This window comes from Dama dama, chromosome 29 (genome assembly GCF_033118175.1).
Source record: "Dama dama isolate Ldn47 chromosome 29, ASM3311817v1, whole genome shotgun sequence".
In the NCBI taxonomy this organism is placed as follows: Eukaryota; Metazoa; Chordata; class Mammalia; order Artiodactyla; family Cervidae; genus Dama; species Dama dama.
Window position 1 is genome coordinate 33,052,079 of NC_083709.1, and position 18,143 is coordinate 33,070,221.

Below are 18,143 nucleotides of genomic sequence, written 5' to 3' on the forward strand. Positions count from 1 at the left end.
CTTGACCTGGCCCTGGTTTCAGGGAAAGGTTTAGATTCTTTGTCAGACTTTTTTTTATTGACTGTCTGGCAGAATGAAAAGAAGAAAAACAAAATTGAAATGGTACCATCTATCTAGAAAGGGTAAAAATTACTTTATCCGATTAAATAGCATACCACTGGTTTCTTGGCATATGTTTATTTGACAAATGTAGCTTCACACATGTGAATCTTCAATCTGTCAGGAATACTCAGTTATATGTCACTTTCTCCATACACCTAGAAGCATAATAAGCAGGTCCATATGCTTTCACTTTTAACTAGTTAAGGGTAGGAAATATATGTACCCCAAGGGTGCTTTCCTCTTTGGACCTGTGTCTTAGAACTGGAGTGTGTTTAGTCGTGTGTGTGTGTGTGTGTTTGAGTGTGATAGTGATGATGATGAGATGATCTGAAAGTTCATGTGAAATAAGCGAAAACTTACCAGGAAGGCCAAACTGTGAAATGGGCAGACTCTTGAGTCTTCTTCTTTCATATCCCTCGCCTATTCTCTCTCTGTCTCTGTAGGTTGACAATAGTCTCAAAGTTTCTATAAATTACCAGGCAAAGTTATGGTTTCCTTACCTTTTCTCAATTTTCTCGGGACTGGGGAAGAGAGAAAGTGCTCACTGAGTCAGACATTTCTAATTCTTGGAAAAAAAGTGAACAGAGAGAGAGCCATATGTCAACAAAGCAAGTAATTAACCTGAGTATTGTTAGGAGCTACTAGTGATCGTTAACATCAAAGACCCAGTGGTAGAGAATCCATCTGCTGAGTAATTGAGTTGTCAGTCCTCACAAAAGAATACAGAAAAATAATAATCTTGAAAATCTGATTCTCAAGCCAGATCCTCAGATTAAGGATAGTAGCGCAACTCATCATAGTTTTATTTTCAGAGACTATCACCTGCATACATGGTGCCTCTCAGCAGTCTGAGTGACTGTTTTTTCTCTCTACAGCTTAATAGAGAAGAATAATGCTGTGCCATTTTAGCCAAAGTTTTTTTTTTTTTTTTAAACTTCAAACTTCTTTATGTGAATTTCAAACAAAATCAAAATTCTAGATCCTTTTTGGCTGAAAGTATTGAAGGGGAGGGAGGAGAGGGGGGACCTCAAAGGAAGGAAGCGATCCATCGGACCCAAGTTAATATTCAGAATATCATAAATCACCTATCAGCCTGGGAGGCGTGTTGAATGAAATAAAAGAGTCCATCCAGTTAAACTGGTTTGAAATTGGCCTGTGGAAGACAAGGTGCCATATTTTTCTATTCTGGAGTCGTTTCCTTAAAGATAAGAAATGATCATAAAGAAAACAATTGTCTTCAGCGTGGATCAGCTCTCAGAATGAGGTTTTGACAAAGCTGTTTATTTTGGAGCAGGGAGAGATCAAAGCAGGAAGATTAACTGAGCCCTCTCTGGGCAGCCCCTCAGTAACTCGAGGCGGATCACTGACACCCGGGGCTTTTGTTCCTGCCTCTGAGGCTTCAGAAGAAAGAAACCAGGATTTCAGTGTCTGTCTCTGGGCCTCCTGTGCCGCAGCACTTATGGAATGTGTAGGATGGGATTTCAGCGCCCTGCGTGTTCTATTTTCTGCTTTGAAGAGAAGGTGGTGGAACTCTCTCAACCTAGTTCACGACTCTCTGGACCCCATGGAGAGTTCTCGGTCACTTGGTCCCCAGAGAACAATGACTTGGGGCAGGGAATGGCGGGGTATGCAGGGGAAGGATATGATGGGAACAGAATTTGGTTTTCTAATGCACAAGGCAGGCAGACAGGGGCTGTTCTTTCCCTCTCGCCTGCATTCACAGCAGATCGGCTCTGCCTGGCCCAGCCCTGCATCTGAGTTGGCGAGGAGTGCCATCTACTGACCTACTTACTCCTAGGTCGCAGTGCGAACGAACGTTCCCTCGAGGTCTCATTTCCAGCCAAAATAGAGAAGGGAGTTCTGAATGTAGTGGGGGTGTTTGGTTTCCTTTACTAAAAGCTATTGCTTTGCCTCTGTGATTAAGTAATTTCCTTGTGTTGCCAGAAGTATTATGTTTGAAATTAGCCCGGCCACGTTGATCATCTGGTATCTTAATCTCAAAAACGAAGGAAGAAAGGCGATTCTCAGGCAAGATGCTGTTAGGAGCTCACTTCTTATACATTTCCCTAAATTCAAACAAACATGTATTCCTTTTGAGAAGTATTTGGTCTTTTCTACAATGTCATCCTCAGCAAGTAAAGTGCTTATTAACAGTAGAGAATTTCATGGCTCAATGGGAACCTGGATGCTCCCTTGCTCCTAGCTCTCATTTTATTTGTCTCATTTTTGTCAAAGTTCAAAAAAACATTAAATGATAGGGCTGGTACCTGAACTTGGGTTTCTGAGCCCAGTCAATGCTCTCTCCACAAGTTAAATTACAAAATAAATGTGGATTCATTTTAAAAATCTTCTGTGCGTTTTGGAAGTGGTAGACCTTTGAACAGAACTGTGAGACTTGTGTGTGTATGTGCGCTAAAGAAGAGTAAACTTCTTCAATATCTCCTTTATTGGCATTTTCTTCCTCAATATTAGTTTCAGATTGTAACTCATTTGATAATGAGAATATAATGAAAAAGATAAATTACCTTTGCCTTTATGTTTTTATATGTCTGTAAACACTCATCAATAATTTCAGTGCTTCTCACCATTTTAAGCATAATACTCAATTTTGAAAATTCTAATTAATCAACTGTGTTTATTAAGTAATAATGTATTTCTCCTTTTTATTAATTAGAAATGTGGTTCCCCACCGTCTGAACAGTATGCAAAACTGCTGTTCATAACCTAAGCTCTAATTGGTTCAGATCAAAGGAAAGGCACTGGGTATTTTGTCATGGGTAAACACATTGTTTCTTAGAATACAGAAGATGGTCCTGGCTCTTTATTTCTTGAGTAGGAGGATTCCAAGTTGGGAGCAGCCAGTGTGGCAGCCAACTTCACTTCCAAAGCTTCCTGAATTTAGTAGACAGGAGTGCTTTTTAGAATCTGAGAGGCAGGTACTAGAAAGGGTATTTGAGTGTTTGTCTTATCATCCTTACTGCACTGAGCATGGGTAGTCATGTTGAAACAACAGGATGAATAAGAAAAATTTCTTGCCAGAGGGGACTGTAATCTTCTACAACTCAGCTGCTGTGCATATGTGTGAGAGTGTTGTCACTAAAGAGAAGCAGCCTTGGAAGCTTAGATCAATTTCCTTATCGTCACTTTTTTTTAAGTTCTCTTGCCCTGACTCAGCATTTCAGATATAAGTAATTTATTTTCCCAGAGAAAGTCAGATTAGAGGAGAAGAAATAAAATGTGAGGAGGAGAAATGCTCTTTGGAAAGTGATGTTATTATGCATTTCATTCATAGTGCTTTTGTTTATGTGGCAGGTTAGCCAAGCAGTGCTAGCAATCAAATTTAACTGTGTTCTCTTTGATCCCTAGATTCTTGAAGTGAAAAGTCCAATAAAGCAAAGCAAATCAGATAAGCAAATAAAGAATGGTGAATGTGACAAGGTAGGTTTCTAGTCTGTTACCGTGAGTAATGTAGCCCTGACACTCTTGTTTCGTTGTGTTTCCCTTGATCATTCTTTCTGGTTCTCATTTCATTTTCTTCATCAGAAGGGCCTGAAATCCCCAAACGACAGGCACTTCTTCCCAGTGCTTTGTAGTTTATTTTCAAAATCTTGTTTACATCTCCAGTAAACAAGATAAACTTGGCCTTTTGCTATCCATGATAGCCAAGGGATTTCAGGTACATGGAATTAGGAGGTGAGAGAGTTGTGGTGGAGGTGGAGGGTTAAGGAATCTCAGACCTAAGTGAGCACGACATCTGACCCCACTGCAGTGTGTTTTCCCCTAGTGTGCAGTCACGCATCCAAAATCTGACTTCAAGGGTTGTTGGGGGTTTGTGTCCTGTTGTAAGCAGGGTCCTCACATGCTTTGCAGGATCGGGGTAGGCCTGGATAATGCCTCACAAACCTTTATTTGCTTTCATTGCAAATGGCACGAAGAATACCCAGGCATTTATGCTAACAAAGACACGAGTCTGAGCATATGAAGGTGCACCCCAGCCTTTTCAGGGGAACTCTTGGCAAGCCAGATGCTAATTTGGATAGTGACCTCTATTTTTCGTAAGACATTCTTCTGTCCTGTTACTTGCTGTTCACTGGCCATGTTAGATATGACCAGGAGAGGTTTTTTTCCCCTCCAACTTGCCCTAATTACATGATTAGTAATATGCATTGATACTCCCATGTTCAAACTTAGAAATATTATAACTAAGAGAAAAAAGCCTAAGGTGGAAGAATAATTGAAAAAAAGGATATGTACTGTGATAATATGCTTAAGCTCACAATTTTTCATTGAATTCCCTTTCTCTCTTTAGAGGCATTGTTGGGAGAGGGTTAATCCTGTTCACTTGGATCTTACTGAGAGTAAATAAGTTCACAAATTGCCTTTTGTAAAAAAGCTGCCTTGAAAAAAAACTAGTTGGCCAAAGGAGAGTTGGTCTGCAAAGGCCTTGGGCGGTGCATCCACACAGCTTAGAGTAGAAGGTAGAATGTGCAACCTCTAACCACCTCTGGTATGTTCTTACTTGTTTATCCTTTTATTTTTGAACTGCTTCCTAAATGCTTGTCGTTGGGGGCACACCCTTCTCTTTCAGGCATACCTCGATGAACTGGTAGAGCTTCACAGAAGGCTGATGACGTTGAGGGAAAGACACATTCTGCAGCAGGTGAGGAAGGCTTCTGAACACCACCCTTTGCAGAAGCCTTGAGGTCTGGTTCGTCCTGCGCTGGTGTGGCAGCGCCTGGAGGCCACACTGGCCACATGCTGTCTGGGCCAGTGCCACCTGCAGAATATTTGGGAAGGGGGCTTATTTCCAGGGCTACCTGGAAGTCTGCTTTGGGGCTTCTTTGGTGCCACAGACAGTGAAAACGGGGCACTTGGGGAAGTGACGATGCTGCAATATACTGATCTCAAGCCATCTGATGCTGTTGTGTGGGCTGACCAGGGGATGGGAGGAATGCAGAAACTTTTGGGGCCAGGCTTCTGGTTTCATCGGAAAACAGTGATAAGAACTGCAGTCAAGTGCTGTAAACATTTGTGATTCAATTTAGTAACCTTTGCCAATGCTATTCTAAGGAAAATAAATATTTTCCTCTTTTGTCTTATCTTGTTTAACATACATTCTATTATTATGAACTCAACTGTGGAATACTTGTAGAGTGGGGACATTTCTATTAGTACAATTTGATGTTTTGAGAAGTAGGGTGGTTTTTAGTTTTCATACGGTTACAGTATGTGTGCCCATTGCATCAAAAATTAAAATAATTTTTCTTTAACACTCAAAAAGGTTGTATTCTAAATTCCAGGGTAGGTTTGTAGATTATTTTGCTGCTTGAATTCTTTTTAAAGACTGCTTTCAAATGACTTGATGTTAGTACTTAATCTACCCCAGCTGTGTGTATATGTGTGTGTGTTTTTAATATTTAATGGCTGATGGTCACATTTATATTCTGTGTACATTTTTGGTTAAATCTATAAATACAAACTCTCAAACTTTGCAAGTTCCCTGATTGGTGTGATAAGCTTTTTAAACCTTCTAGAGTTTCAGACTTGAACAGAAGACTACAGACCTATAATTCTTAATTGAGGATAAGTTGCATTTCTTGCATGTCTATCTAAGTGTGTAATAGGTCAGGGAGCAGGATCTGAGTGGCTTGCTGTAAGACATATCCTAGTATATCGAGAGTATTTTTCTTCAGTTTTTTTCTGTACAACTGAAAATTAGTCAGTTAGCCTGCCACTTGGCAATTATTTGGGGCCCATTTCCTGAATGGTGATGGTAAATCTATTTAGCTGATTTTCCCATTTTTTCCCTGAGCACTAGCTCTGAACCACTATGGAAAAGCTGTCTAATATAGCTATTATTGCACAAGTTGGACCTAAATAGTGTCTCACAGGAGAGCAAGATAGATGTTTGGGCAGTATTGGGACCCCCTTCTCACAGAAAGCCAGCCAGTGAATTGAGGATACTAGGCCACTGGGCAGGGTCTTACCATGGGGTGTCATTGGCTTTTCCAATTTCACATTGCCCTTTATTTTGACCTTTGAAAGCATAGTGAGGGAAGGTGGCTTAACTGGAGAGTTTCATGGAAGTGGATTATTTTAGCATTCTAGAGGGAGAGAGTGATATCTATGAATTTTTAACCTGGCATAAAGGCACTCCAGGGCCCACAGTGTTTCAACCTAATTGCATTCCCAGGCCGGTTGAAAGCTCTCAGTCTTTGGCCTTTTGCCTTGTAATGCAGCTGAGGCTTGTGATTATGATACCATGATGCATGTCCTGTCACGGTTTACTGCTTAATTAATTCCTATTGTAAAGCATAGCACTATTGAGCACTGATGTTATTCTCCACCTTGAGCGCTGCTCATCCCATGGACTGCATTCCGGAGTCTATGTCTTCTCTGCCATGCAGACCGCAGCACCTGAGACAGGATTTCTAGTGAGCCCGGGATCCCATCCCAGTCCTTTTCCTATGAAAGGCATCCCATCAGAAAATCTGGCCTGACATTTTTATTTGGCTCACAAAAAGTGGTTTATCTCTTTTACTCTGGGGTCATGCAGTGCTGGCACCCGGCATCCAGGTTAATGAACAGAAAGCATTAGATCAAGAGAGGCTGTGTTCTTAAGGCCCTTTTCCATCAGGTAAAAATGTAGTACAGTGGACACAGTCAAAACCAGAGATGTCAGTACCTCGGACTAATAATTTCATTCTTCTTTAAACCACATGTTTAGCATTTATTTGGAAAGGGAGACTGAACACTTCTAAACTCTCCTGCAGTTCCAGCTCTGAGTCTGGGCTTGCATCCTCCTCAGGAGGTAAAAAGTAACCTCTGAGGAAAACCAGGGCTTCTTTAGAGGCTGGTTCAGCAGTTTGGGTAACAGCTATTAAACTTAGAATTTTCTTTAGGGAGATGAGCAATAAATGGTATGGCAGAGTGTTATAACAATGGGGAGAACTCTCCCTGAAAAGTGTTTTGCCGAAAGTGATCTTCTCCACCCTGGGGAATCTCCTGTTGTATTTTAGAATTCCTTGAAGATTTGAGCCTGATGGCCCACCTCCTAACTCCAATAGGACACATGTTGTCACAGTCATAGAAGGGGCTTCCCTGTCCACACAGCAGGGGCCATTCTGCAGGAAGACCTAGCTCACCCCAGCACTGACTTCCCTCCAGACAGAAGCAAAACTTGTTCATGACTTCTCACTCCGTGAAGAGGCTGCTTTGGGTGAAAAGAATCCTTTTAAAAAGTGTGTGTGTGTGTGTGTGTGTGTGTGTGTTCAGTCCCTCAGTTGTGTCTGACTTTTTGTGACTTTCTGGGCTGTAGACCACCAGGCTCTTCTGTCCATGGGATTCTCCAGGCAAGAATACTGGAGTGGGTTACCATTCTCTTCTCCAGGGGATCTTCCCAACCCAGGGATCAAACTCACGTCTCCTGCTCTACAGGCAGATTCCTTACCACTGAGCCATCAGGGAAGCCTATATACATACATACATATATATATATATATATATATATGCATATATATGTAAAATCAGACTACAAATAATTTATTACCTTTTTATAATTTTTTATGACTTTTATAACCAGGGTTGGGGGGAGGAGCCATAGACTTAACAAGTGGATCTTATCCCTTAAAAAAAAAAAAAAAAACTTGCATAGTACCCCCTCCAAAGCTGATGTGGCAGGAAATAATCCATCACAAAATTTTCACAGCCACCATCACCTGAAGAATGAGCTCAGCAATTTACATGCTCTTCCTCTTTCACTACCTATAACATAATATGTGCCCTTGCCTGCTTTCCCCCTCTGCGGCCACTCTGTCTTTTATTATTACTCTTATTTTGGAGTCGGATTCATCATTGCTGTATGATGCATGGTAACGACACCTGGGTGGCACCATGTGCATTTGCAGATCGGGGAGTCCTATGGCAGGGCAGCAGGGTGTCCTTCAGGGACCAGCAGGGTGGTGTCTGCAGGCTGTGTGGCTTGTGTCATTACCATAAAGCATGTTAATGCTCTGTTTCTGATGTTCTAACTATCAGGATTCCTGGAAAGGAACCCACATTTATTTTTCTTTATGAAGTCTTTACTTAATTGAGGGTGTAGATTCATGCTCTAATAATTCAAATCATTAATGCTGTTCCCATTGGCAAATAGTCCTGAACGCCCCATCTGTTGGCACCGCACTGCTCTAAGGCCGTCTTTGCCTCCACCTTGATGCATTCTTACAAGCTCCCATAAAAATGCAGGGCTCATTTAGTGAGGTTGATCAGATCCCCTTCAGTTCTTTGTGTGTGTGTGGCTGCAGGCGGGGTGGGGTGTGCTGTTTGTGGAGGAGGCAGGAGAGCTGTAATCGAAGCCCCAGAACCTGCAAGATAGTACAATGCCCTTGAGGTGATGGGGTTGAATGTCCTAGTGGGTAAATGTGTTTATTTGCTTTAAAACCAAGTGGCCTTTTCTAGAAGGTGTTTTTATTATTCTGTCTTCCACTTATTGTTTAGTAATTAGTAAGCAACTAGATGGAGTCACAGAATTCTATTTTCTTACAATGGTGCGTTACCTGTCATTTTCAAGGGAAAATGTAGGACTGTACCTCTTCACCCCCACATTGTGGTGTTAGTTTGTCATTTAAAAAGATTTTTTTGTTTTTGATTTTTTAACATCTTTGTTGGATTTGCTGCAATATTGCTTCTGTTTAATGTTTTGATTTCTTGGCCGTGAGTCATGTGGGATCTTAGCTCCTCAACCAGGGATTGAACCCACACTGCTTGCAGTGGAAGGCAAAATCTTAACCATTGACCCTCCAGGGAAATCCCTTGTTATTTCAACTACTTTCCTTCAGCTGCTATTCTCCCTGTTTTCTTTCCTCCCTCCTGCAAACTTTTATTATACTTTTTTTTTTAATTTCAAGGAGATCTTTTTTGACTTTTAGCTTCTGGCATTTTCCCTGCTTCATTTGTTTTAGTGCTAATGAAATGGCCAACAGTCAATGAGGGGCAGAGGAAAAAGCACTGGGTGTGAAAACTCATGTGCTGTATAGTTACCTCCCGGATAATTAAGGATAAGTTTATGTTTACGTGGTAGTCATAATCATGTTGCCCTCATCTGTGTAGCAATTTGCAACTTATAAAGAAGCTTCATGTTCTGTGTATTATTTAATCCTCTAAACAACATTGCATGATAGGTAGAATGGGTGGCTTTTTCCCCATTTTACAGATGAGGAAATTGAGGCTCAGAGGTTCTGATATTCTGTCCAATGCCATTCAAAGAGCACAGTCGGGATCAGTTCAGTTCAGTTGCTTAGTCATGTCTGACTTTTTGTGACTGCCAAGCTTCCTTGTCCATCACCAACTCCCAGAGCTTGCTCAAACTCATGTCCATCAAGTCGGTGATGCCATCTGAGCATCTCATCCTCTGTCATCCCCTTCTCCTCCTGCCTTCAGTCTTTCCAAGCATCAGGTTCTTTTCCAATGAGTCAGTTCTTTGCATCAGGTGGCCAGAATACTGGAACTTCAGCCTCAGCATCAGTCCTTCCAATGAATAGTGAGGACTGATCTCATTAGGATTGACTGATTGGATCTCCTTGCAGTCCAAGGGACTCTCAAGAGTCTTCTTCAACACCACAGTTCAAAAGCATTAATTCTTCGGCACTCAGCTTTCTTTATAGTCCAACTCTCACATCCATACCTGATTACTGGAAAAAACATAGCTTTGTCTAGATTGACCTTTTTTGCTTTTTAATATGCTGTCTAGGTTGGTCATAGCTTTTCTTCGAAGGAGCAAGTGTCCTTTAATTTATGGCTGCAGTCACCATCTGCAGTGATTTTGGAGCCCCCCAAAATAAAGTCTGTCACTGTTTCCATTGTTTCCCCATCTATTTGCCATGAAGTGATAGGACTGGATGCCATGATCTGGAGAAGGGAATGCCAAACCATTTCATTGTTCTTGCCTTGAGGACCCCATAAACAGTATGAAAAGAGTCAGGATTCAATATGCCAAATTCAGTATTCTCTATTCTGAATGTTTGGGCATTTACCTGCTGGCCAGCTGGTTGAGAAGTGGAGCCACACTCTGGGATAATTGTCATTTGCTTCTGTTGCATAAATTGAAAGGCTATTTTGTCCATCCTAAAAGAGCTCTCTGAAGGGGCTGTTTGTTGCTCTACTGAAGTTTACACATTTTCAGTTGGTCTTTAGTATTTCTAATCAATGCAGCAAAAAAGATAAGAGTACTTTCCAGAGTAAATTAATTCAATTAATGTTAAATATATAGTAAGTATTGGACTGCCTTGAAAGGCTTATATTTGTGGACATAGCTGTGTGTGCATGTTTCTTTATGTATATGAATGTATGGGGGTGACTTATCCTGTAACTATTAACTAATAAAAGCCAATGAGAGTTCATTTAAGATCTTTAGTGTTAATAAGATCTAGCTTGATAAATTCTTACATGAATGTCATACTTTAACCATAATCAGAAACATACCTTCAGATAATCTCTTGATGCATGTAACTGAACGCTGAGTCTAGTGGTTTAAGCAAGTAAGACTCCCTCTCTACCCCTGCATCCTGCCTCCCTGCCACCCCATATAATAATAGGCCTGGAGGTAAGTGACTCATGGTTGGTGTGGTAGCTTAAAAGATGCACTGAGGACATAGACTCATTGCCATTCTGCTCTGCCATCTTTCATATCTTTGATTCATCCACATGAGGGGAAGACAGCTGCTGCACTTCCAGAGTTGCATCTTCTTTCCAGACAGGAAGCGAGCAGAGGGCAAAAGTCACCTGCCCATAGTCTATACCCTTCTGAAACTTTTCCTAAAAGCCCAGTGACTTTTGACAAACTGTGAATAGCAGTGTCTGTCCAGCGCTGCAAGTGGGTCTGGGAGGCCGGTGTTTTAGCTGGGTGTATTGCCACTCCCAGAAAGTCAAGCTTCTGCTAGGAAAGAAGGGACACATGAATAGGAGGTAGGCAGTCTGCTGTGACTGTCATGATTTTGCAAGGGGAATAACTGGTTTTGTTATTAAACCCATAGTTATATCTGTAAAAAAAAAAAAAAAAGTTCCAGAAGTTGAATGAGGCAATAACAGCTCAGTCTGGAGTTGTGCAACTAATTGGATTGAAGTTCACTGTGCCTTTTATGTTTCTGTGGCAGTCAAATATGTCAGGAATGGGGAGCGCATTTTCTATTGAGAGCCACTGACCCATAGGAAACAGTTCACAAATTTACTGTTTTTTGAAGAAAACTAATTGTAAGAAGAGAAGGTCAAAAGTTTCCATTCTGCTGTTTTCAACTCCAGATTAGGTAATCTAAAACTTCATTGAATAAATAATAGACTGAATAATTAAAATTATTCCTCTTAAGGTGATTGAAAAAGAACAGAAGCAAGTAAAAGAGGATAACAGACAACTGCAAATAGGCCAAATGGGTTGCCAGTTGGTTTCTCTGCACAAAGTTTTTCTTTCATCTTGATGGTGATTTTCCTCTTTCCTTCACAAAGCTTGCTAAAATTAACCTCCCTCCATCCCAATTTACTCACAACAAACATACCTAAAACCTATACTACCCAGGCACAGTATCTATTTCTGATAAAATTATTTGTAAAATAGGAATAGAAAGACACATAACAGGATAAAAAATTCTTTCAAATCATAACCAACATCATTGCTAATGTTGAAACCTTAAGAAAGTGTCCTCCTGAAAACCAGGCAAAACCAACAGTGCCTCTGTCTCACCACTTTTGTTGATCATATTTCTGGAAGTTGGAGTCAATTCAAGAAATGAGGTATAACTATTCCAAATGGGGAGACAAAGGCATCCTTTCTTTCTGTAGATAATACTTATTACCTCTAAATACTCAAGGCCATGCACTGAACATGACTGATGGAATGAATATAGATTTTTATTTATTTTTTTGTGGAAGCATAACAAAATGTGCAGCTAGATCAATTTTAACAAAGTGAATGCATCTTTTGTCACCAGTAACCAAATCAAGCAATGAAACAGTCCCAGCACCCCAGAAGTCTTCCTTGAGCCCCTCTATAGTCACTACCCATATCTTTAGGGAGGTAGAAATGGAAATGATTTCTTTTTTCTTTTTTTTTTTGGTGCATTTATTGCATTTTCTAAACTTTCAACAATAAGGTAATCAGAAAGAAGAATGATCGTTATTTGATATGTGCTCTGCATGTACATATTTTTATAAGGAGTTTTGTTATTCCTAGGCTGGAATTTCCTTTCATCTGTTAAGTACAGCCACTGTCCTTTGGGTCAGTGACTAATTTTTAAAAGGGTCTTGAAATTGTATCTCCCACTAACTACCCATTCTTACTCCCACCACTATAGTAAAATAGTTTGTTGATGACTTAAAAGTTAGGAATCAGTTTAAAGAATATGAATGATGAGAACAGGTAATCTGCTCTCATTGAGAAGTTCAAAGGGTTAATATTCCTTTGACCTACCAAATTGGCTAAGAGGTAGTTTGGTGCCATCAATAATATGGGACCTTCTTTCTATTAATGAGTCTCTTAACCCTTTGGGTTCCATATTTGACTCTCTCCCTCTCTTTTTGCAGTTTGATGCCTATTGCTTATTGCCTAAACTTTCTCTTCTTCACTCCTCTAGATTGTGAACCTTATAGAAGAAACTGGACACTTTCATATCACAAACACAACATTTGATTTTGACCTTTGCTCGCTGGACAAAACCACAGTTCGTAAACTACAGAGTTACCTGGAAACATCTGGAACATCCTGAGGATACAACAACTGGATGCATCAAAAACTATTGTTTTTTTTTTTTTTTTGGTTGTGATTTTTTTTCCTTGTTTGTTTATATGAAAACACTCAGAATGATGCAACCAAAAGGGAAAAAAGTAAAAAGCAAACAACCTTCAGCTTTATTTTTCTTTAAAGCCAGTCATCATCTCTTGATAAAGGAGAGGTTCAGCAAACCAGCCTCAGTGGACCACTCTTCTCTCCAAGGAAATCCCCGGGAAGAGTTAGCCTGGATAGCCTTGAAAACAAACAGATCAAACACAACACGAGAAAACTTAAAGAATGTGTATGGTATCACGTGTCTCTCTCTGTGGTGGTTCATTCCACAGGACAAATGCATATTCAACACACTGCCTTATTACATAACTGATCTATTTATTAATCGCATACTATAGAGTCGTTGAGGGAATGACACCACAAGACATTCTAATCTCTCGGTCCCGTGGATGCTCTTTCAATGCAGCGCCCTTGCCATCCCAAGCCCAGTGACCTTACTCCGTATACCGTGCCACTCTCCAGCAACTTTTTCCAAGTCCCTTAACTCGTTGCAGTCTGTATTTTCCACCTTTTTTTTCCAGTTCCAGGACACAAATGATCAACTGGGGGGACCAAATAGCCACCCTGATTTTCTTCTTTGTGGTCTTTTTTTCCTGAAAGTTACAGTCCTTGGCTGTATCCATATGATGAATGATCTTGGACCATGGTAGTAAAGGCACCAAATAGGATCGTATGAATTGCTGTCTAGCCTTAGTCAATAAACCTGTAGGACTTTTAAACAAACGTGTACCGTAAACGTCCTGCATCCTACATTGTTGAGCTGTCATCAACATCCTTGTGTCTGTTTCATTGTTATGATATTAGATAAATATGGAAGTGAATGCATTCCACAGGATCATCATTTAAAAAAAAAGAAGGAATTCTGATTCTGTTTTCTAAAGAAATGTTGTAGAAATTCTTAATTTGGATCTATTTATTAGTAAGAGTTTCAGCTTTCTTCAGCTGCCCGTGTGTTACCCATCTTTACCATCAAACCTGGAGTAAGAGATTTTTGTTTGTTCTCATATGATCCTCTTAGACTCTTTTATATTTGAAAAATCAAAATCTTTCTTTGGGGGAAAACTCTTGATTATTCTGCCGTAACAGATTATGTATTAACTTGTAGATTCAGTGGTTCGATACCTGTTTAGTCACTTGCTTATGTTTCCAGAAGGATTTCTTGTATTGGTGACAATAAAGATGGTTGACAATAAAGATGGTTGGGGAGGGGGGATATTTTTGTTCTTGATGTACCCTGTTTTGAAACTAGAAATCTGTCCTGTGGCATGCAAAAGAAAGCAAATTATTTTTAAAAGAAAAAAAAAAAAAACCCAAAGTACTTTTGGTGTCATTATTCCATCTTCTCCATAAGTGGAGACATGCAAAATAAGAACAGCTCAACACCAAGTTTTTGTGCTAGGAATTCAACTGAAAAGAAAAGAAAACGAAGAAATACTTCTGGATCCAAAGGTTCGTTCACTGGATCAGCCTTAAGAAAGTCTCTATGTGTGCTAATAGACCAGTATCTCCCTTGTTGATTCCCACGCCAGATGCTGTCTTTTCATACAGAGATTAACTAGGGTCTGTACAGAAAATGGTCTTTCCAGACCCATTCTTTTGGGCAGGAATGTAAATGCAGATTGATAATGGAGTTATTTCTGCATTTTAAAAAGGGGATTTTTTTTTACATTGTTTTTTTCCTATCCAAAGACACTATTTTTTCCTTTAAAAAAATTATAATACAGCCATGCTCCTTGTAAATTACTTCTCAAAAGCATCCTCTCTGAGGACAAATGTACTTTTTCCAACAATGTTATGACTCCTATGATTGGCAGGACCATCCTTGAAGCATTTGTTTTGCAGTCCACTTCTGTTTAATTACAGAGGAACTTCAAGTCATTTTGAACATTAGGTGACTAATGAATTGTGTGGTTTTAGTTGTGTTTTGTTTCTTTACAGGTGAAAGGGGTGGACAATGCTTATATGGAATTGTTTGCGACATTTAAAAATCTTGAAATTTTTCTAAATGTTAATTCACACATTCTAACTAAGCCAGAAATGTATGTAGCTTAACTAAAATATCTGTGCAGTTTAACTAGAAATGTATATATGTAGTGTGGGCCATTTTTATTTTTGTGTCTAAATTGTGTGACCAAAACTGTGATTTGGCAATGTAAAGATGTTTTTGTTCCCTAGGTTACTGACCAAGAAACTGGTTAACATAAGAAGTAAGCAGACAAAAAGGATAGTAAGAAGGGAAGCTATCACAGTGATAAGCTTTAGGCCTAAAATTTAGGTAATGATGCAAATGTCTTCAGAATATTGTCTGGAAAGGATAAAATTCAGGAAAACTTAACTCTCATGGAGACAGAAAAATGAGTTTTCCATGAAATTCCAGTAGAATAAGAGTCATATTGTTAATTTTTTTTAGAAGTTGAACTCTTGCTCTCATCTGATTTTTAAATGCAAAAATGATAAATCCCCTTTCAATTAAATTCTAATAGTTATACTTAAAGACCCACTGAGTTCTGTCACATTTATATACACTCACCTTTGAAACCTGTTAAGATATTTTTGACATGTGTGTTCTAACAGTGGCTTCAGTTTTTTTTAAGCATGAAGGGAAAATGGCAGGGTTTAATTTCTTTTGTGTGTGTGTGTGTATATATATATATACATATATATATATAGATGTTTCCAATAAAATTAATTGGGTGAGTGTGAATATGGTTTAAGCCAACCAGAGTATAATAAACTTTAAATTTTCCCTCAGCAGTTCGAAGGGAAAAAAAATTTATGTACAGAACTTCCCCCCTCCCCTTATCAATTAGCGTTTGCCTCTGGTTTTGCAGCTGGATATTTAGAAAAAGGTATGCTTAGTTTATAGCAGGCATGTTAGCAACAAAAATGCGTGCAGCCATTTTGTTTCTTCACTATAATCCACCTCTCTTTATGTAGACAAATAGATATGTCTATATATGCTTGCATATTGTGTCAAAGTAGGGGAGAACATAAAAACTTAAGATCAGGAGACAAAATCTCTAGGAGAAAAAATTCCTAGGAGAGTGTCCTAAACATTTTTAAATTGCAAAGCAAATTGCTGTAATCTGAATAATTACCCACCTGTTTTGTGGGAAGAACCAATAAAATTGGTGGTCTTCCACTAAACACATCTTCTACCAAAAATGTTTCTGCTGGTAACTTTTACAGACCCAGCTACTCTTTAAAAAAAAGTTTCAACTTGCATACCATCCCACATACTATTTAGAGCCCCACACGTGTGAATAAGTTGACATACTTGTATTTAAGAGAGACTTTATTCTTAAAATGTTTTAGGTGTCCCTAGGTAACGGAGTTGGATGTTTCATGTTGGAAATGGCCTGTGTTGCTATTGGGTGCTGTGTGTTCATTTTTCTCACTGTGGAGGTGATCTGCTCTGGAGTAGTTTGCTGTATGCTTGCTACTTTCCACCCTTAGCACTTTTGTGTACTAATGCTGTGTACTCCATACGTACACTCATCTTAAAATCTTGCTTTGGACTGTTGCTCTAAAGCCTTGAGTATGATGTACAGACTACTACAACTGCAATGAATGTTGAGGAGTCATTTCCCATGGTTTAGTCTAGTCTTGGGCTGGAAGTCTACATCTTTTGACCTCTCTTGTTTTCTATGATGCTTTTTTATTATGTAGGCACTGCCATCCTTGAATATCCCTTGTGAAGATGCATTGAAGAAGTCAAAGGAAGACAAAGCCACCACTGTCTGTAAACTGTAAATATGTATTTTGGCACTTGTATTCCAGTATTCTGAAAATAGAGTTATGATCGAAATGCTGACAGATCCCTAACGGTGGCTAGAGCTACCATGCAGTGCAAAAATAAATTAAGTAATTGTATTCTTGAGATTACCAGTGCAAGGCCAGTACGTTTTATAAATCTGTCAGTATCTTTTTTTAATGGAGTGTGTATGTGTAGTTATGTTGAAAGATACACTGTGTATGTGTGTGTAGATGCTCCTATGTGAACTACAAGGCGTTTGTTAAGATGTATTTCCCATCTCTAAAACCCATGTTGAAATGTAAGTACAGATGCACAGAAATAGGTGTTTTACTTAAATTCATACCAAATTTGTTGTGGCTCCGTTTTCTTTTCAGCGTACAGTCTTCCTGATTTGTTAAGAGTCATTTGACCAAGGTTTGGTTTCCCTTTGCATACAAGAAAAATGAGCCCCCAGCCTTTCTCAAGAAGTGATGCTGGTCTTAAGGAAGAATGAATGGCAAGATGAGAAACAGCTGGGGGCACAGTTTTGTTCCATTCATCTTTTGAGTCCCCAGGGTCTAGCACCGTATTCTGTGTCCTAAAACCAGTACATTTTTTAAGCTCTGCAAAGATTGGGCAAGAAATGGTAGGGTACATTCTTGGAATAAACCAGGTTACTTGTGCATGGTATTTTTTTCTTTTTCCCCTTTTTTCTCTGGGAGGTTCTGTTTACAAACTTAACAAAGGTCTTGCATTTACTGTAGCGGCAAAAAATGCTACTTTGTTCAGACAGGAAGGAGAAAGACTACATCAACAGAGCGGAGAATGCTTTCGGTTTGGCAAGAAACCAAGGGATTGGATGTAATGCTCTCTGTAATGCTGCTTAAGAGTAGAGAGAGGTCAGATTTGAGAAACCTTATCTTCAGGTGACAAGCCCTTGAGGGGACGATAGTGGACTGCTTTGTATCTTATCAACTAGCAACTGGTTTTAGGTGTGGAAGCCTCAGTCCCAGATGGGCTCATCTGACAGCTAAGCTTTCTAATTGACCATGCGTGAATTGGACTTCTTTTCCCCTTGTTTCAGCCTAGATATTCATTTGTTTGTTTTAAAATAATGGCCTTGCATTTTCTCCAACATGGAGAAAGTCAAGGTGAGCATCCTGGGCTTGCTGAAGACAGGATGTCGTCTCCCAACTGCTCTCACATGGAAAGTGCTCTGAACCTCAGTCTCCCCACGAATCTCTGCACCCCCCACCCCCCACCGCCCCACGCCATACTCAGAATCACATTCCCACTTGGATACCCAGGGAGTCCTGGAGAGACAGATGGCAGCTGAAGTGAGGCCTGATGCCCAGACCTCTCTTCTTGGGAATTTGGGGATATGGTGTCCAAAACAAATGGACTCATTTGTTCTGATTAGTGAAGCAACTAAGGGCATTTTATGGGTTCCCTTGCCCGGAATACCACCCAACTAGA

The 18,143-nt window shown here is 39.8% G+C and overlaps 1 protein-coding gene across 2 annotated transcripts in view; it reads left to right on the forward strand.

Annotated features, from left to right (window-relative positions):
- MLLT3 (MLLT3 super elongation complex subunit) overlaps positions 1 to 17,364 on the forward strand; it is a 290,049-nt gene extending 272,685 nt beyond the window's left edge. For both annotated transcript variants that reach the window (XM_061132904.1, XM_061132905.1), the window contains exons 9-11: positions 3,469 to 3,540; positions 4,691 to 4,762; positions 12,723 to 17,364. In XM_061132904.1, coding sequence (XP_060988887.1) covers positions 3,469 to 3,540; positions 4,691 to 4,762; positions 12,723 to 12,854 — 276 coding nt within the window. In that variant the 3' untranslated portion in view covers positions 12,855 to 17,364. The remainder of the gene's footprint in view (positions 1 to 3,468; positions 3,541 to 4,690; positions 4,763 to 12,722) is intronic.
- Positions 17,365 to 18,143: the final 779 nt, after the last annotated feature.